Source organism: Passer montanus, unplaced genomic scaffold (genome assembly GCF_014805655.1).
Source record: "Passer montanus isolate IOZ18808 unplaced genomic scaffold, ASM1480565v1 scaffold135, whole genome shotgun sequence".
Classification (NCBI taxonomy): domain Eukaryota; kingdom Metazoa; phylum Chordata; class Aves; order Passeriformes; family Passeridae; genus Passer; species Passer montanus.
Genome location: NW_024360386.1, coordinates 853,449 through 871,722, shown reverse-complemented (window position 1 = coordinate 871,722; position 18,274 = coordinate 853,449). Strand labels below are relative to the sequence as shown.

Genomic DNA, 18,274 nt, shown 5'->3' with positions numbered 1-18,274 from the left:
AAACACCCAAGCTGCCATTGAAATTAAAGTCTCCCAGCTCCCCTTGAGCACCTGGATTTATTTACTAGCTGCTACAAGCACGAACAGAAATATAAATTAGCTCCTTTTTTCACTTATTTTGAAACCTGCCCAGCTCGCCTTGCAAATGGAAATATAATGAATTTCAACTTCAATCAGAAACAAGTTCTTTAATTGTTCAGTATATTAGAGCTACACTGTTTACTGGATTATTCTTTCTTAGGAGGCACAGCCAACTTAGACTGAGTCCCTAATGCTTGGCAAATTGGCAGAAATCTAACCTGCAGCAGTGATTGTGCTACCTGCAAGGCAATATATTTACTTCTACCCCACTGGGATCCTTCTGCAGCTCAGGCTTGTAGGGGACAGATGTTAAATTGCCCAAGGAGGCAGAAAGACCATGTCCAAGGGCAGGATGGAGCCTTTGCTGCAGAATTCAACTGAGGAGCTGCAGTAAAGCAGGGAAACAGAGGCATATTTGTCTTCTATTACCAGTATATGGCTCCAACCCTGCCTAAAATCTCACCTGGAGCTTCTTTTCCCAGCAGGAAAGGTGAGATCCACTCGGGGTGGAGTGACAAGATCATCCTGCACTGATCTCCAGTGGGAAGAGGAATGTTTGTTCATGGGAAATTGCTGATGTGTTTGCATTTATTACAACGTTTCTGCTGTGTCCACGGTAAATTTTTGCTGTCCAAATTCCTTAGAGAGCGAGGGAGAGCCAAATGGGGAAGGATTTCTGTGTGCTGGAAGTGATTACACCAGGCTCAGAGGCTGAGTTTAGAGAGAGGAACCCAACAAAGAGCCTCATTAAGGCAGGGAGAAGTGGACAACACAAAACAACCCTCCAAGAGGAGCACTCCCTCCTCCTCCCACGTTTTTATCTTGCTTCTGCCACTGTGCAGCGAGTTTGGGAGAGGCCAGCAGAGTCCAGGGGAAATTCAGAGAAAAGCAACATTATCCATTGAAACATCAGACAAATATCGACTTCTCCACTAAGGGCTTACTCAGACGCCCTCAGAGAGTCAATATTTGGTGGGGAGCATTAAAATTTCAGAGCTCCTTGGCCAAGGTGACTTTCTACAAGCAGGAGTGATGTCTCTCACAGCAAACCTGCCCACCAAAGCTTTGCCAGGTGTGGGCAGAGGTGGTTCAGTTTCCCCAGCCCCAGGTCTGCCCCTGGCTGACAGCAAAGCAACATTCACCTGGATGGGAATGGAAATCTGGACATGAAAATCCTCCTGCTTGGTGCTTAAGTAAGAAGTCCAAGGTCCCAGTAAATCCATCAGAAAGGTGGAAAAGGGAGGGTGAGTCTGGGCACTTCATGAATAGAACTGATTGTTCAGACACACTGAAAGGTAAATTTTGGGCATTTTAGCCCATGAGCACAAGCTCTATAAAGGCCAGACTCACTTCCAGCTGCAGGGAGAAGGGAGATTTCATGCTCTGCAGGAATTGTCAGTCCCCAAAAGCTTTCAGGAGCTCATGACTGCATTTCCTGTGCATTACATCCCATTATGCAGATGCCTTAAAGTAAATGTAAATCACATCAAGAGTAATTGTGAAGGGCTTTCAGTGGTGAGAAGCAAAGTGCTTTGAGATGGCTCCTGATGCTCCACCAGCCTCGTGTCTTTGCCCTCTTCCCCTCTCCCTCCTCTCCCTGCCTCCCCTCATCCACGTCCTGCTGTCCTGAGCTCAAGCAGACAAGGCCAGCAGGGCTCCCTGGGTTAATTAAATCAGCCTCATTTGCTGTCTGGAGCTCGAGTGACAAATGTATTGTCAAGTGATGGTGGCTCAGGGCTCCCCAAGCCTGTGCTGGCATTGTCACCCAGCTGCAGCCACCACAGCCCAGCCTTTTGGTTTTCCAGAAAGTCCCAGCAATGCATCAGTGCAGCAGTGTTGGAGCCCTGGCTGCTGAGAATTCCAGAAGTTCTGTGCTGCAGGGTCTGACCCCCAGGAGAACTCTGCACTGACCTGAGGCCGTGGAGAAGCTTCCAAAATGGAATGACAGAACTGGGATTGTGGCTGTGCAGTTTGGATAGAAGTGTGTGATAGCACAGGGTGGGAAACTCAGAGTTTAAGGGTTTAGAATACAGTAATATACATAAAGCAAGATGGAGGTTTTGGGGCAGTGGCTGCTCCTTCTTCCCCTTCTTCTCCATGGGTTTTGGGTGGTTTTGGCTTTATGTGGATAAAAAAGTCCCCATTGCAGGGCATGGGTGGTTGGTTAGTTATAAAATAGACTCCAACACAGCAGCACATTCTCACTTCCCACTCTGCTGGAAGGCTCCTCCTTGCCTCCTTCCGTTCCTGGGCTGGAATGAGATGTCAGGAGATGATTGGGAAGACTGAAAGGGACAGTTCCCCTCCTCCCCACTCAGGCTGTGAATGCCAGGTTAATTTTATTAGCCCAGGCACTCCATTATCCCCAGAGCCCCTCGGCAGCCTCCCATCTGTGGATGCATTACTGGAATGGTGCTGTGCCCTGCCAGGCACAGGCTGCCTTCCAGCCCAGCCATGCTTCCCTGGCAGATAAGGTGACCCCGCTGGGTTTGGATATAGAAATGTGTAAAAGTGCCAGGTAATGCCTCTGTGACATGACTTTCACAAGCCCCCCCAGCTCCCTCAGGGGCTCCTCTCAGGTTTGTGTTCCCAGCCCCTCTCCAGCCTCGCTGTCCCCTCTGGATGTGCTCAGTGTCCCCAGGTCCTTCCCAAGCCCTCGAGGTGTGACCCCAGCAGTGCCAGGGCAGGGCAGTGACCTCCCTGCTCCTCTGCCACCCCATGCCTGACAGGCCATCTGTCACTGGCCTTTTGGCCACCAGGGCACACTCTGGCTCGTGTCCAGCACCCCCAGGTCCCCCAGCACCCTTTCCTCCTGCCCTCTGGCCTGGCAGGAGTGCTGGAGCAGATCTCCACATGTGCAGCAGCTTCAGCTACTCTGTTCTAATTTTGATGAAGTCGTCCATCAACTTCCTCATCATCTCACCAGAAACCTCTTGTGTGGTGGGGAAAAGAACCTTATTGACCCCAATTCAGCCTGCTCCAAATCCCACACAAAGGTGAGGGCAGTTTGTCAGGAAAATACTGTAGCCTTTCATGAAATCTTTGAAGAAATCACTAATAATGTATAAATATTATCTGTTTACGTATCATAGAATGGTTTGGGTTGGAAGGAATCTTATAGATCATCTCATTTCACTCCCCTGACATGGCAGAGACACCTTCCACCATTCCAGGTTGCTCCAAGCCCATCCAGCCTGGCCTTGGACACTTCCAGTGATCCAGAGGCAGGCACAGCTGCTCTGGGCAACCAGTGCCAGGGCCTCACCACCCTCACAGCCAAGAATCTCCTCTTCATATACAATTTAATCCTGCCCTCTGTCAGTTTGAATCCATTTCCCCTTGTCCTGTCACCACATGCTCTTGTGAATATATGTATATATACATATTATATGTATATTTAATAATAAATAAATAACTTCACCACTTCCCTGTTCCACACGACTGTTTTCATGGTCAAGAGGAGAAAAAGCACCATCCCAGGCTAAGAGCAAATCACAGAGCCGGAAAAAACTTTTTTATTTCCCCAGCCACAAATGGACCACAAAATTCAGGATAATTTTTGACAAAATTAAAAAAAAAAAATAACCCATGTTAATATCTTGGAGAGGCAGGATGGCAGAAAACAAATAACAAATGCAAGCAGAAGAATAGAATTGTCCCACTGAAATTCACAGGGTATTTCCAAGAACCTGACCCAAATGAGCAAAAAATTTCATCTGCCAGTAAAAACACTTTTTTCTCTTTTTCCAGGATCCTGGGGTAAAACTGCCAATGCTTAAACCTACAAATAGTCCCTCTGCTTCAAGAAAAAATTATTCCAAAGTGCAGTTGTCACGTGTGAATCCTCCTTCCTTCCAAACTGCACAGGAGGAAGCAAACAAAAGGCCACAAACCCAAACATACCCATCAAACACAAATACTTCAGTATTTAAAAGATCTTTTTGCATCTCCACTGTTACCACTGTTCCTCTAAGTAAAGAGAATAACATCCCAAAAGTGTCAGAGCACTGAAGACTGGGAAAAGGAGTCCCTGCAAATTTTGGGCTGGGCAAACTTTGTGCCACAAAGAAGTAGCTGATGGATTGGTTGTCAGATGAAAAAGAAAATCTGGAAAAGAGGAGGGGGGGATGTTGAGTTGTGTGGGAGCAGGGATGTTTGCCACAAGCACTTTTGTCTGTTTAGCTATGAAAATTAATGAAAATAAATCATCAGGAAGGCAATAAGTGAGTCTGCAGTGAAGGAATGCTGATCCACTGTTTACACATCTAATGTTTGTTTGGAGACTCCACAATCTCCACGGGATGCTTCAGTGCATATGGTGGTGTCACTGCATTGCCTTTTCCCTTTTTATTTATTGATCCAGCATATGAAAGTGTTCCCCAAGCCCAGGATTGGTTTCTAGAGGTTCCTGTTGGTGGGAGGAGAGTGCATTTCAAGAAAACCAGTCCTTGAAGAAAAAAACCTTAGCCAAAGGAGAGCTCTCGTGGTGTAACTGCTGCAACAGGTTGTAACCTCTGAGGCTGTGTCTATGATATGAGATAAAAGAGGCCAGTGACCCCCACATTTTATTTTCTCACCTTTTTCCTCTCAGAAACTGTCACTGGCTGTGGTCATCCCTGAACCACGACCAAGACTCTGGGAGTCACTCCCATGCCACAGGTACCTTGCTCCAAGGTGTGCACACACACAGTCCTGAGGCCTTGCCTCGAGCCAGGACAGCAAAATGCCCACTTTTAAACACAATTCTAAAAGAGAAATTAATTTAAATGCTTTATTTTTCAGCTGTCATCAATCTAGAAGCACAAAGCCCGGGAAGGGATATCACAGATCCACGTTGACACGGGAGATAAGATACCATCAATCCATGATCTGAAATAAATACTCTCCCAAAAAGGCTCCATTCTTGCCTCCTTGGTGGGCCACAAACTGCTGGATTTTCAGATGAGCAGCACAAAAGGTGTTTTTTCTCTTTGCAAGCCCACAGTTGAGATGGAACACAATTCTAAAAGAGAAATTAATTTAAATGCTTTATTTTTCAGCTGTCATCAATCTAGAAGCACAAAGCCCGGGAAGGGATATCACAGATCCACGTTGACACGGGAGATAAGATACCATCAATCCATGATCTGAAATAAATACTCTCCCAAAAAGGCTCCATTCTTGCCTCCTTGGTGGGCCACAAACTGCTGGATTTCCAGATGAGCAGCACAAAAGGTGTTTTTCTATTTGCAAGCCCACGGCTGAGATGTGCTGTGCAGAGATTGAGGTGGATTTTCCCAGAGGTGTGAGCTCAACCTTGGGAAAGTGCTGAGTGGAGGGATCAGTAATTAGTGATGGATAGTGTATTCACCAAGGCCATTAGCTGGAAAGAAAAGCAAACCTGCAGCATTCTCAGCTGCAAAGAATAGCAAACCTCCAGCAGGCTCCACATTCCTTCCCTGCATTTTCCTGCCTCCTGACAGCATCCCCACGACCCCTTCCCAGCACAGCCCTCACCACAGCTCTGCTCTCACTGGCATTTCCAATCAATTAGAAGTGTCACCACTGAATTTCTCTGCTAATTACTCCAGTTTATTATGTCTAAAGCCAGGTTAAATGCAGAATTCCCCAGGTCAAGCGGGGTCGCCCAAACAATCAGTTCCACATTTTCCACAGCAAAAGAGATCCCCACAATCAGTCACTGCCAAGTGGGTCCTAATGACCAAGCTCATGGCCTGAGGTGGAAGTTTCAGCAGGAGATAATGCTCTTGGAGAGGAGGAGGAAACATCCCAGAGTCCAGGGATGGCTTGGGTTTTTATTCCCTATTCATTTGAATGGATTTATCCTTTTTTTGGGGAAAGGAAGAAAGATGAGACCTACAGGCACAAGGCAGCTTCTGGCTTCATAGCCAGAAACGTTCACTGTTTTATTGCATTTAACAAAAAAATGGATTAAAACAAGGATATAACTTGTGGAATAAAGAAAGCTTTGTCCTGATGGAGCCCAGGTCAGTGCAAACATCTCCCTCTTTCCAGCGCTCCGTGAATCCAGCATTAATTATGTGAATCACCCTGGAGCCCATACTCCATCAAAACACATTCCTGGTGTGGTGCTTGGAGGGAACACATGGGTTACCTTCCCTCTTAGGGGCAGAAACTACTGACACGTGAACTCACAAGTGCTCGGAAGGCTCCTCCCAGGGAAAGCTTCCCAAATTATGTCATGAGGGCAGGGATCTTGTACAAACACTGTCTTTCATCCTCCAGAAACCCAAAGGGCTTTGCGAGTTATAAATCCATCATGAAGGCATCCACGGATCCAGACTCTCAGAGGAGGGACACAAGAGCAGGTGTTTATGTAGGAAAAGAAGTGAATTCAGGAGGGGAACTGAAGGAAAGGATTCCTAGGAATGATGTGAGAAATGCTGCAATTGGGATGAGACGGTGAAACTTAAAGTTTAAGGACCATTATTTCAAAAAATCCCGTTATTACAAAAAATCTTAACACAGACTTTATCCAGGCAATGACACGTGGGACATTTGGCAGAGGAATTCCCTTTTCTGTGTGCAAATAACCACTGGCTCATCCACACAACTTTTTGCATGGATTTTGCTGTCCCCTCAAATCTTCCCAACCACCCAAACACAATTGATAAATTCGCTGATTTAAACCACCCAAACACAGGTGAAAGCCAAGTTTACACTACAAACTAAAATACAGCAGAGTATTGACCAAGTTCTCAGATTGCTGGTTCTGAATGTCTTTCTAAAGGAAAAAACAAAATTAAAAAACCCCCAAAAAACAGAAAGCAAACAAAAAAACCAACCCACAAACAAAACAAACAAACAAACGAACAAACAACCCCCCCCCAAAACCAACAAAGCAAGACAGACTCATTTAGGTCTCAAGTATTCCCATTATTTCTTCATCCAGTTAGGAAATAAAACAAGAAAATAATTTTCAGGGTAGCTGAGTACTCTTGTCACCAATCACAAAATGGAAAATCACAAGACCTGGGAAAAAAACCAAACTCTGATAAAAATAAGGAAAAAATAACATTACAGCATGACTTTAAAGGGTTTTTTTAATAGAAAAGAACATAAAAGCCAGTTTGCCTTTCAAGGGCAGGTTCTGGAATGGATTTCATTTTCCAGTTCCTACTATATATGATGATAATGACTGTATCAAGTAATATAAAGTGATGAAAGATATTTAGCAGGGGGCTTACAGCAAGAAAGACTCAAAGCCATGAGTGCAGAAGACACAGCAAACTCTGGAGCATTGAAAAAATTTCTCCCTGAGTCTTACAATGAAATTCCTATTAATCCACTAGCATGGAGTTTGCTTAGGAGTTCAGGGATATCACACGAAAAATAGAAAATGCATTAGAAAATTATAATTCTGTGCACTTATGGAGCAAGGAAATGCCCTAAGAGAGCAAATACTTGCCTCAAAGTAATAAGACACAGGAGCCTGTAATGGAAAGAACTCTAAAAGAATGTTTAAAATGAAATAATTAAGAGAATGGTCCCAGACAGGCACTAGGCACCTGATGCCTTGAGAAGGCTGAGCTAGGACAGAGGCTGGGCACAGTTCCAGAATAAAGCAAGGATTGATTGAAAGGATCTCCTCCATGGATGCACCTTGGGCAGCACCAGAGCCCAGCCAGGGCTGCCCCCAAGATGAACCCAAATGGTCCCAAAATGAACCCAAGATGAACCCAAATGGTCCCAAAATGAACCCAAGATGAACCCAAATGGTCCCAAAATGCACGAGCACTGCCGGGGTCTCTCCCTGGGCTCAGCTCTGCTCCATGTGCACATTGCAGTTCAGTGTCCAACCCCAGTGCAGCCCCTGCACTCCCATCCTTGTTTTTCTCTCTGCAGCCCACGGGGTTTGTGCTCCTGGGCTGGCATTGGGATCATCTGTCCTTGGTGCCCAGCTCAGCAGGAATTGTTTTGTCTCCCTGCTCTGTGCACAGAGCTCACCATCCCATAATATGAACCCAGACCCACACACTAAAGCAGCCCAGAATGTGAAAATATAAAAGCTAAAACCTGAGGTATCACACCGACTTGGGAAAGCACTCAAGGATGTGTTAGATGGGAAAGCCCCAACCCAAGAGCTGTGGATGTGCCTGTAGCTCCGAGCCATGGGCATTGTCCTGCCCAAATCCCCCCTCCCTGGGAGCTCTGGTGCCCAGGCTGAGCTGTGGAACCCCAGAGCAGAGGATGGTGATTAACAACCCGTGCCCCTGAGTGACCTGCAAAGGCAGGAGAGGAGGGGACCTGGCTGTCAGGGAGATTGGAGCAGACAGATGTTTAATGTAGTCCAGGATTACACATCTGCCAGGCTTCACATGTAATCACCAACTTCTTAGGTTTCCTCTTTCTTCTCCCCTTCTTCTGGGTCTGTTACAGGGTCAGGGGCTGGGGGAAGGGAGGAGGGAGATTTTCAGATTTCCAGCTAAATTCCTTGAGCTGCCCTTAATACTCTGACCTATTCCTAGCTGAAAACACAACCTACCAGTCTGACAGCACTCGGGGAGATGAGAGTGTTTTTTTGTTTGTTTAAAACATGAGAGGGATGCATTAAACTCCACACATCCACCTTCTTTCTCCCAGAACAGCACAGCAGCTGTACTGAGCAGCCTGTGTTTGACTGCACAGAGGAGCAGCACCACAATCAATAGTGCCAGGTGACCCCCAGGCCAAGTGCTGGGCAGCACCATGCCCCAGGGGACATGTCTCCATGGCTTCCCACCCCAGGATCGATAATCCCTGCCTCTCCTCACCCAGGGAGTGACTCTGCAAGTGATTTTTTTTGCATTTCTGTGCATTGCTCACTCCTTCCTCCACCCTTCCTTGTTTTCTGTCTCCTGTGCAAGGCAGGGGGGAGCCGTCAGCAGACCCCATGAACTAGAGGGGGTAATTAAAACCTACAAATGTGGTTCAGGAGGAAGGAGACCTGGTTAGACTGAACGACCTATCCCATTCCTCATGTCCTGACAGCAGGCAAAGCCCTGCAGGTGTGTTCCCCCACATGAACATCTTAAGGCAAGGAATCCCAAAGATTATTTAAACCATCCTCTACAGAACCCAGCACCCTCAGAATCCTCAGAGAATCCTCCTGTGCTGCTTCTTTGAGCAGCCTGTGGAGGAACTATCCTGGCATGGGGACATGGCTTTTTTGGCAGGCTAAGAGATGGATGCTGACATTAGTTCAGGCTGCAGCTCAAGCCAAATGCAGATCCACAGATGGCACTGGGAAAGCTGTGGTTCTACCCTCAAATATTGAACACGTAGAGCAGGGTACAACTGGAGAGTTCAGGCACAAATATGCCACCACTGTGTCTGAACACAGGTCTTTTAGCGTGACAGGCAATAAATTGTGTTAATGTGGGCTAAGTGCACCCAAATCCTGGCCCAGGGGGGACCCAGAGACTCAGCCCTGATGCTCTGCTCTGTCAGAGGCACAACCAAGGACGTGCCACACGTCCCCTCTGCTCATCAGATGCAAAATTTCACCAGCAGTGCTCTGGCCCAGAGTTACAGGAATTCATGTCGTGCCAGCAGGCAGGGTTTAGACTCTGTCCATGACCAAGATCCATGAACCCAAAGTGCTGCAGCAGCTGCAGATCCTCCCCCACATCTGGAGTCAGTGATTAATGCAATGTGCTTGCAGGGAAGTCATTTCTCTGGGATGGGGCAGGCCTGGAAGGGATGGCTCTGGCATGGATCAGCAAGGCCAAGCAGGAAGCAAAGGGATCCCAACCTGAATTTTGTGTGAAATCCTTCCCTCCAGTGAACAGCTGTCACACTGCTCCCTGCTGGTCCTCTCCACACAGCTTGGGCTCATCAGGGTTCCTCTAGATGGGATCAAGGAAGCTTTAACTCATGTCACATAGAGGACAAGGTGACTACGCATTGTTCTCTGAAGGAGCATTTCTCAGACTGGACATCTGATGGTGACAAAACAAAAGTCCTTCTGAACTTTGGGAACCAACAGAGCTTTCCTGCTCTCATCAAGGCATGAACACAGGCCAGGAGAACAGCTGAGTTTTCAATAGTCAGTGACAGGTGCTGCAGAGATTTCCAAAAGAGGTCCTGATCTTGGAAATATCTTCTGTACCTTCAGGGCACATGGAGTTACAGAGGTTTGCCCATAGCTGATGTCACAGAATTCCCAGAATGACTGGGTTGGGAGAGACCTTCCAGACCATGGAGTCCAGCCCAGCCCAACAGCTCAGGCAGAGCTTGGCCCCAGTGCCACATCCAGGCTGGTTAAACACCCCCAGGGATGGTGCCTGCTCCCCCTCCCCGGGCAGCCATCCCAGAGCTTTATCCCCCTGCTGGAAAAGCTTTTTCCTGCTCTCCAGCCTGAATTTCCCTCGGCCCAGCTCGGGGCTGTGCTGTGGCTGTGTCAGTGCTGCTGGAGGCAGAGCCCAGCCCAGCTGAGCACAGGCACCTTTCAGGGGCTGTGCAGTGCTGGGGGCAGCCCTGAGGCTCCTTTTCTCCAGGGGAGCCCCCCCAGTTCCCTCAGGGGTTCCTCTCAGGGTTTGTGTCCCCAGCCCCTCTCCAGCCTCGTTGCCCTCAACTGTCAGTGAATCATAAATTCCTAAATATCCTGGGTTGGAAGGGTCATCAAGTCCAACTCCTGGCCTTCACAGGACCACCTCAAAAGTCACATTGTGTATCTGAGAGTGCCAGGAGTCTGTGAGCAAGGCCGGGAATGATTCAAGGTCTCCCAAATCCTGGACTTTCTCTCAGCCTTTCCTCCTTCCCAGTTCACTTTGCAAAGTCCTTATTTTAGGGCAAAGTGAGGCACTTCAATACAGCATTGACTGGCTCATGAAAGCCTTTCCAAAGCATAAAAAAGCTTAATTCAAGTGTGAAAAGCCCAAGGCTGAGGGACCGTGAGAGCTGGAATTCCAGCTGCCCATGTATTCCATGCGATGGAGACTGCCCCAAGTGGAATTTCTCCCCTTGCCATAAATGATGCATTTTGGGCACCTCCAAGACCTCAGATCTGTTCCTCTCCTGCTCAGCTCAGCTTTCTCAGTTATTCACATCCCTTCTGGAACACACAACCAACCCAGCAGGAGGTTGAGGGACTCCCTACTCCCTGAATTATCCCAGCTTACTCCAAAACACCCACGTGAAAGCAGCAAATGAGTTAAAATCAAACTAAATTATGACTTCTTGCAATAATTTGCCTTTTGCTGATAAAGAATGATTTCAAAAGAGTCAGCAGCACAATGCACTGCAGTTTTGCCAGTGGGCCAAATCACTTTTATCACTCTTGGCTGAGAAACAGAGGCACTCACACAGTGCTTTTTCCATCCATAGCTGAGCATCCATGCGGGATTTTCCATCTATTCAGCCATTTCTCAGAGGGCATCTGACCTTATTTAACAAGCCCTTAATTAGGTGAAAGCAAATGCGAGGGAGAGCGGAGTTCAGCCTCTGACATTGCTGAGGGTAATGAGGAGTGTTCCAGGGGCAGCAAAGAACAATCAAAGAGACAAAAGTTGCCTTTGCTGCCAACGGGGATTACACTCATTGCTTGATAGGGATTGAGTGAACTCTAGGAACTGCTCTTGCCTATCAATTTTGTGCAGGACTGCCCAAGAGTGGGACAGCTGGCAAGGAAATGGGTGGTTTGGAGTCCTCTGCTTTGTAGGATTTAGAGGGAGAGGAATGTGACACATTTTTGCAAAGACGATGAATTTGACCAAGTTTTGGGTGCTTTAGAAGCCCTGGTAGCCCTGACCTTATGTAGGATGTCAGTCTAGTTTAGGAACAGCCAGTTATGGAATAATGGAATGGTTTGGGTTGGAAGGGACCTTAAAGATCATCCTGTTCCACCAGGGACAACTTCCACCATTCCAGGTTGCTCCAAGCCCCATCCAACCTGGCCTTGGACACTGCCAGGGATCCAGGGGCAGCCACAGCTTCTCTGGGCACCCTGTGACAGGGCCTCCCCACCCTCACAATAAAAAAATTTCTTCCTAACTGCCTGATAATTTATCCGAGGAAGAGGTGATGCTGCCAACTCAAGTCCTGCAGAAGACCTGACCACCTCCAAAGAGTGGATGTGCACAGCAGTCATCTTTCACAGCCCCTTCTAAATCAATATTCTAGACAACAGAAAAATAGAAATCTGAAAAAGAAGCACCAAAATTTACAGTTTCTGGGTGTCTCTGCTGCTTTTAAATCTCCAGGTCAAAAAGTCACACCTATTAGATAAATCTCAGCTTTCTGTTTTCAAACAAGATCTTTCTGCATTTTCTGGTTCTGGCCCAATGATGAAAAACGTGGTCTGCACTCAACCTGATGGCTCACAACCAAACAAATGTAAATTAAAAGGAAACAAACAGACAAACAAACAAAATCTCTTGAGTTATTTTTAAAACTTGTGATCTTGAGCCAGTGTTTCTGAGGACAGCCTCAAAATGACAATCCCCTAGAAACAGCCACTCCAACCCCAGGAGTTAATGCTGCTTGATATCTTGTGCAAATACCACATTTGAAGAAATTAAGCCATAATTAAGCAAAGTTATTAATGATTGTTTAACTAATTGATATGATAACATAAGCAGCAGAGAAGATTGTAATCAGTGGTCATGAAACCAGAAGTAAACTGGCCAGACACCCCCTCCTCTTTGGCAGCTAATTTGCAAACAATAATTCTGCTGCTGATAGTGACTCAGCGGCTGAGGGGAGAAGAATAAATCTCAGGAGACAAATAGGTATAAGCCTTCCCCATTTTAATGAGAAACAGACACAAAAAGGCCAAAAAGACCCTGTCAACATGATTTGCAGTACAGTTACTTAATTTTTACCAAATGTGCTTTCTGCCACGCTTTAGTTGAAGTACATATTTATTTGATATTTCGCTGGCAAAGTTTAAAAGAGCCTCCAAAATACCCATCTGCTTCTGCTACGCATGACCCTACCAGCCTCACCTCTGACACACTGTAATGGTTTTAGGGAATGATAGCACTGCACAGATGTGATTTATTCACAGATTGTGGGTGACTTTCTGCTAATTTACAGGGGAAAAGCACAGCTTTCCACTGGAGCATGAAGCTGACCCACAGAACAAACCTGCCTGCACAGAGAGGGACAGCAAATCTCCTTCCCTGAGGGAAACACTGAATCACAGGATGGCTTTAAGGGACAATAAAAACCATTCCATTTTCACCCCTAACATAGGCAGGGACACCTTCCACTAACCCAGGTTGCTCCAAGCCCCATCCAACCTGGCCTTGGGCACTTCCAGGGATGGGTAAAGTTACTCATAAGTAACACACAGTTGCTCAAAACCTGGTTGCAGAACAGTCTTCCCAAACCTTCAGTAAAGCAAAAGTAAGAGGAAGCTCAAAACCATGAGATTTAAATAACATGAAGTTGACACCTCTTCCCCTTTACCTTCTGGATTTTGAGCCTTTAAGGTTATTTCCTCCAGCTCTTGCCTTTGATCCCTCTGTATCAAAAGGAATGGCTGAGCTTGTCTTGGAGTTGCTTCCATGTGTTGCATGAACTTTGCAAAATGATGGGAGAGACCCAGGAGCCCAGCTTGCAGAAACAGAGTTATTTAGGGGTGATGGTGGTGACCTTCCAAAGGTGGGACAGGGGAGTGGGCATCCTGCACCTCCTGGCATGCAGAGGTGGGCTCTGTGTGTGTGTCTGCACTTGAACAGCAAGGAAACAAGGAGACAGCAGTGTGGAGACACTTGGGAGAGCAGAGAGCAGAGAAACAGGGATGCCAGGAATGCAGGAGGGCTGGAAAAGCAAGTGCAAGCCTGGAAATGAGAGGAAAAGGCTGCAAAGGATCAGAGGGAGAGGCAGGGAGAATGAAAAGAATGAGAAAGAAGAATTGTCTCCATCCCTGCAAAGAGTTCCAGGGAGCTTCTCAGCTGGGAAGAGAAAGAAATTCAGAGATGATGAGGTGAGGGAAGGAAGCCCAGGCATGTGTGATGAGGAGCAGGGAAGATGCAGAGAAGCTGCAGCAGAGACCCTCCTGTTCCCCCAGTGTTTCCCATCTGCTCCTCATCCCCTGAGATCAGCATGTGAGGCACAGGGCTCCTCTGCACACCAGAAACAGAAAAAAAGAGAAAGGAACAGCCCCAGCCTCCAATGCACTGACATAAAAAATATGGAGAGGAGCTGTTTACAGGGCATGTAGTGACAGGAGAGGGGAGAATGGCTTCAGACAAAGGGAATAGGTTTAAATGGGATATTAGGAGGAAATTCTTGGCTGTGAGGGTGATGAGCACTGGCACAGGCTGCCCAGAGAAGCTGTGGCTGCCCCTGGATGCCTGCAAGGTCCAAGGTTGGACTGGATGGGGCTTGGAGCCAGCTGGGATAGTGGCTGTAGCTCCCTCAGGGTGTTTGTGAAGGCTGGAGTTAAAGGGATGATCCCCTGATCCATCCTGACAGATCCCATGTGTGCACCAACCCTTTCCTGTGCTGTCAACAGGGACTTGAAACACATTCACACCTAAAACACAGAGATGTCCACACCTCTGGTAAATGATGGGACCTTTGTATGCTCTCTCTCAGGGTTTCAGTGACAAATCTCCTCTCCCTCCTTCAATCACTGTCTGTATAAAATATGTATTTCTATATAATGGTGAAAAGCTGTTGATTCTGCTCCTCAGAGCATTGCACATCTGACTGAGTGGGCAAGAGCTGCTTGTCTCCCCTCAGTGCCCACAGGAGCTGCAAAGCAGGGCTTGTTTCAGCCACAGACCACAAGGCTGAGCTGGGTTCCATCTCCTTTTGAGCCCAGGGAGTTTAGCTCCAGAGGAAACCGCCATGTGCAAACCAAGTTCACTGGGGAAAACTCTCCCATGCAGAAGCTGACCTTAAAAAGGCCAGGGGATTTTTTTTGGCAGCATGAGAAAGATGTTCCTTGTATCCAGATTTACAGTGACAGCTCTTTTTTTGGTGTCCCAAGTTAAAGGGTGCCTTGCTGGCATGTCCAGACTGGGACAAGCTGGAGAAATTGGCTTTATCACAGGGGCTTCCATTCTTGTGGAGGGCTGGTGAGAGGTGGAGCCAAGTCTGGAAAATCCATAAGGTTTGGAGCATGAGTCCTGTGAGGAGTGGCTGAGAGAGCTGGAGCTGTTTAGCCTGGAGAAAAGGAGGATCTGTGAGAACCTCACTGCTCTTCACAATCCCCTGAAAAGAGTTTGTGGTGAGGCTGGGGTCTGTGTCTTCTTCCAGGTAACCACTCACAGGACAAGAGCAAATGGCCTCAAGCTGCACCAGAGGAGGCTCAGGTTGGATATCAGGAAAAAATTTCATCAGTGAAAGAGTGATTAAGCATTGGGAGAGGCTGCCCAAGGCAGTGGTGGGGTCAGCATCTCTGGAAGTGTTCAAAACACAAGTCGAAGTGGCACTTCATGATATGGTTCAGTGAGCACAGGAGTATTTGGTCAAAGGTTGGACTTGATCATCTTAGAGGCCTTTTCTGACTTTAATGATTTTATGATTCTCTGAAAACAGCTTTTAATAACTACACAGGTAATAACAGAACCACTCTTATCTCTGGGGCACAGACAAGGCTGAGCTGAGGAAAAAAAGCCCCAAGGAGAAACCTCCTCCTTCCCCAGGGATAGCACAAGCCCTGGTGCCTGTCTATCTATAAAAAGGTCAGGTTAAGTCATCACCCCCCTGTCCCTCATCTCCACAGATCTCCCAATACCACTGTGGGCAGTGAAAACCTCTGATAAGTCAGATTTCACCCTTTTATAAAAGATCTGTACATGTCTTGTAGAGTGGGTGGAGTATTTGCTCCCCAAGGGCAGCCTCTTCATAATCCTGCCTCCAGCAAAGGCAAACCCCTGCACCCACTCACTGAGGCTCTCCAAATGTTAATTTATTCGAGCATTAAAGTGTGTTCCATCATGAGCACACAGGTAGTGACTGCAGTGCTGAGATGGCAGCGCTGTCACTCACATCGCCCGCCTCAGATAAAATCAGATTTGGGCAAAGGCTGATGTAGTGCTGAGTGTTTCACAGGCTCACATCAGATTTTAAATAACAACAGCCACTGCCTTTTTCACCAGCCTCTCTCACAGAGACACCCATGGGCGTCAAAGATGGGTGGGAGGAGATGATTGATAAATCACAGGGGGCTCAGAGCTCACAGAATCACAGAACTAGGTTGGAAGAGACCTTTGAAATCATCAAGTCTAAGCCATGCCCTAAACACCTTAACTAAACCATGGCACCAAGAGCTCTCTACAGGGCTTGGGGTCCTAAAAGCACCAGCTTCAACTTGTGCTTTGGAACAGCCAAGCCCAAAATGCACCTGCTCATGCTGTAATGGTCAGGGAAGTGCAGCTAGTCAATGGACCAGCAAGAACAAGTTTTTGGAAGTCTCTGGAGGAAAAACTAATTGTTCCTCTTGTTCTTGTTTTAAGGATGTGAGGGAATGAAGGTTGCTGTCACACTGCCCTTTCCCCCAGAGGTTCGAGACAGCCCCTGGGAGTGTCTGTAAATCTGAAGGGCTGTGCAAAGGCAGCAGTGGTGTCTGAGGTGTCCTCAGGTGGGCCTGCACAAAGAGGACACAGCAAACCTGACAACCCTGGGTTGGTTATTGGGGAATTCATTGTTCTGCTGCAGGGAGCCCCATTCTGTGCAGAAGGAAAAAGAAAGAGCTCAGAAGCAAAAGGATGAGGAAAAAGAATGGTGTCATGCTCAGTCTTGCAGGAGCTCAGGCACCACCTGCCTCCAGCTTCTCACCCCATCCCAAAAAGTGACTGGAACTGTTTTCTCTTCAGGACTGGAAGTGAAATCCCATCCTTGCCCAGCATGGAGCAGATGAGAAGGAATCCCAGCTCTGTCATCCTGTCCTTTCTCCTAAGTTATAGTATCTCTCAGCCTCTTTAATCAGGAGGAATTTACAGAGTTGCTCCCCTCCCCACACCAAACTTTAGGTATAAATATGCACAGTAGAGGGAAATGGTTGGAAACATCACAAACCACTTTATTCTAAGTATTGCAGGAGGGAGAAATTACACTTGTAGATTAAAAATATAGCCAGTAATACTTGTTTAATAAACCATTGAACATGTATGGGTGAACATGTCCCACTCAGACTGCTGGCCTCCACTGAAGTGGCCCTGGGGGGCAGCTGCCATCACCCTACCACAATCCCTCATTGCTCCCATTCTTTTAGTGGATTTAAAGCTCTTCACGAGCATCTGTGAATCAGCCAGGTATGACAGCTCAAGTAATCCTGCACACCCACAGGACTAAGTATAAACTCAGTGCGTGTTCATGTAAAGTGAAGTGAAGTGAAGTGCATTCTTCATGTAAAAGTAGCTCCTCTTCCACCACCACCCCAAGCAGCAAAGTTCCCAAGAATTCCACTGAAATCAGCCAGGATTCCATGCTGAATACCCAGATTCCTTCCCTGGGATCTGGCTGCCAACATTTCCATTCACAATGCTGACAACACAACAGGAACACCACACTAAATTTGGCCTCTGCCCTGGTGGGCAGCATCCTACTCTTGCCCAGTGTCCTAAAGAGGCTCCAGCTTCTCCAAAAACTCCAGTTAGAGCCAAATCATTCCGTGTTTTGGCTCTACACCTTCCTCAGTCTGTGGCAGATGCAGCCACAGTTTGGGTGGAGGTGGAGAACAATGCAGTAGCAACTCCTTGTCCAGCAGCCAGCAGGACAAAACAACTCTGGGGGTGGTTCCTGCCCCCTGAGTTCTGTGCCCCTGGCCCCTCAATATTGCAAAAATATATAAATGCCATGGGTTTATGAGCATAAAAACCCTGAGGTCCACAAGGGAGCACATCCTTGTGGGAAATGTTGTCACTGGTAGAATTCATGAGCAGCCCTGATGTCCACAGCAGGGTGGAGCTGAAAGGTTTATAAAGCAGCACAGGCTGCTGGAGTTCCTTACCTGCTTCTCAGACATGATGTAGAGGTGTTCGTGGTCCATGGAGAAAGCCATGTCCCGGAGGATGGGGCCAGTGTCCACCACCTGCACGATCTCGTACTCCAGCGTGTTCTTGGTGGTGCCATCCACACGGATCTGTGCAGCAACAACAAGAGCAGAGGCACAATGTGAGGATTCTTCCCTCTTTCCACTGAAAACAAATAATTACAGAACCACAGAATGATTTGTGTTGAAATGAACTTTAAAGACCATCTCATTCCAAATCTTCTGCCATGGCAGGGACAC

At 47.3% G+C, this 18,274-nt stretch overlaps 1 protein-coding gene across 1 annotated transcript in view; it reads right to left on the bottom strand.

Annotated features, from left to right (window-relative positions):
• Positions 1–18,274, bottom strand: part of PLXNA4 (plexin A4) — a 458,075-nt gene that overhangs the window by 211,890 nt on the left and 227,911 nt on the right. Inside the window, exon 4 of the mRNA XM_039699488.1 lies at positions 17,993–18,124. Coding sequence (XP_039555422.1) covers positions 17,993–18,124 — 132 coding nt within the window. The remainder of the gene's footprint in view (positions 1–17,992; positions 18,125–18,274) is intronic.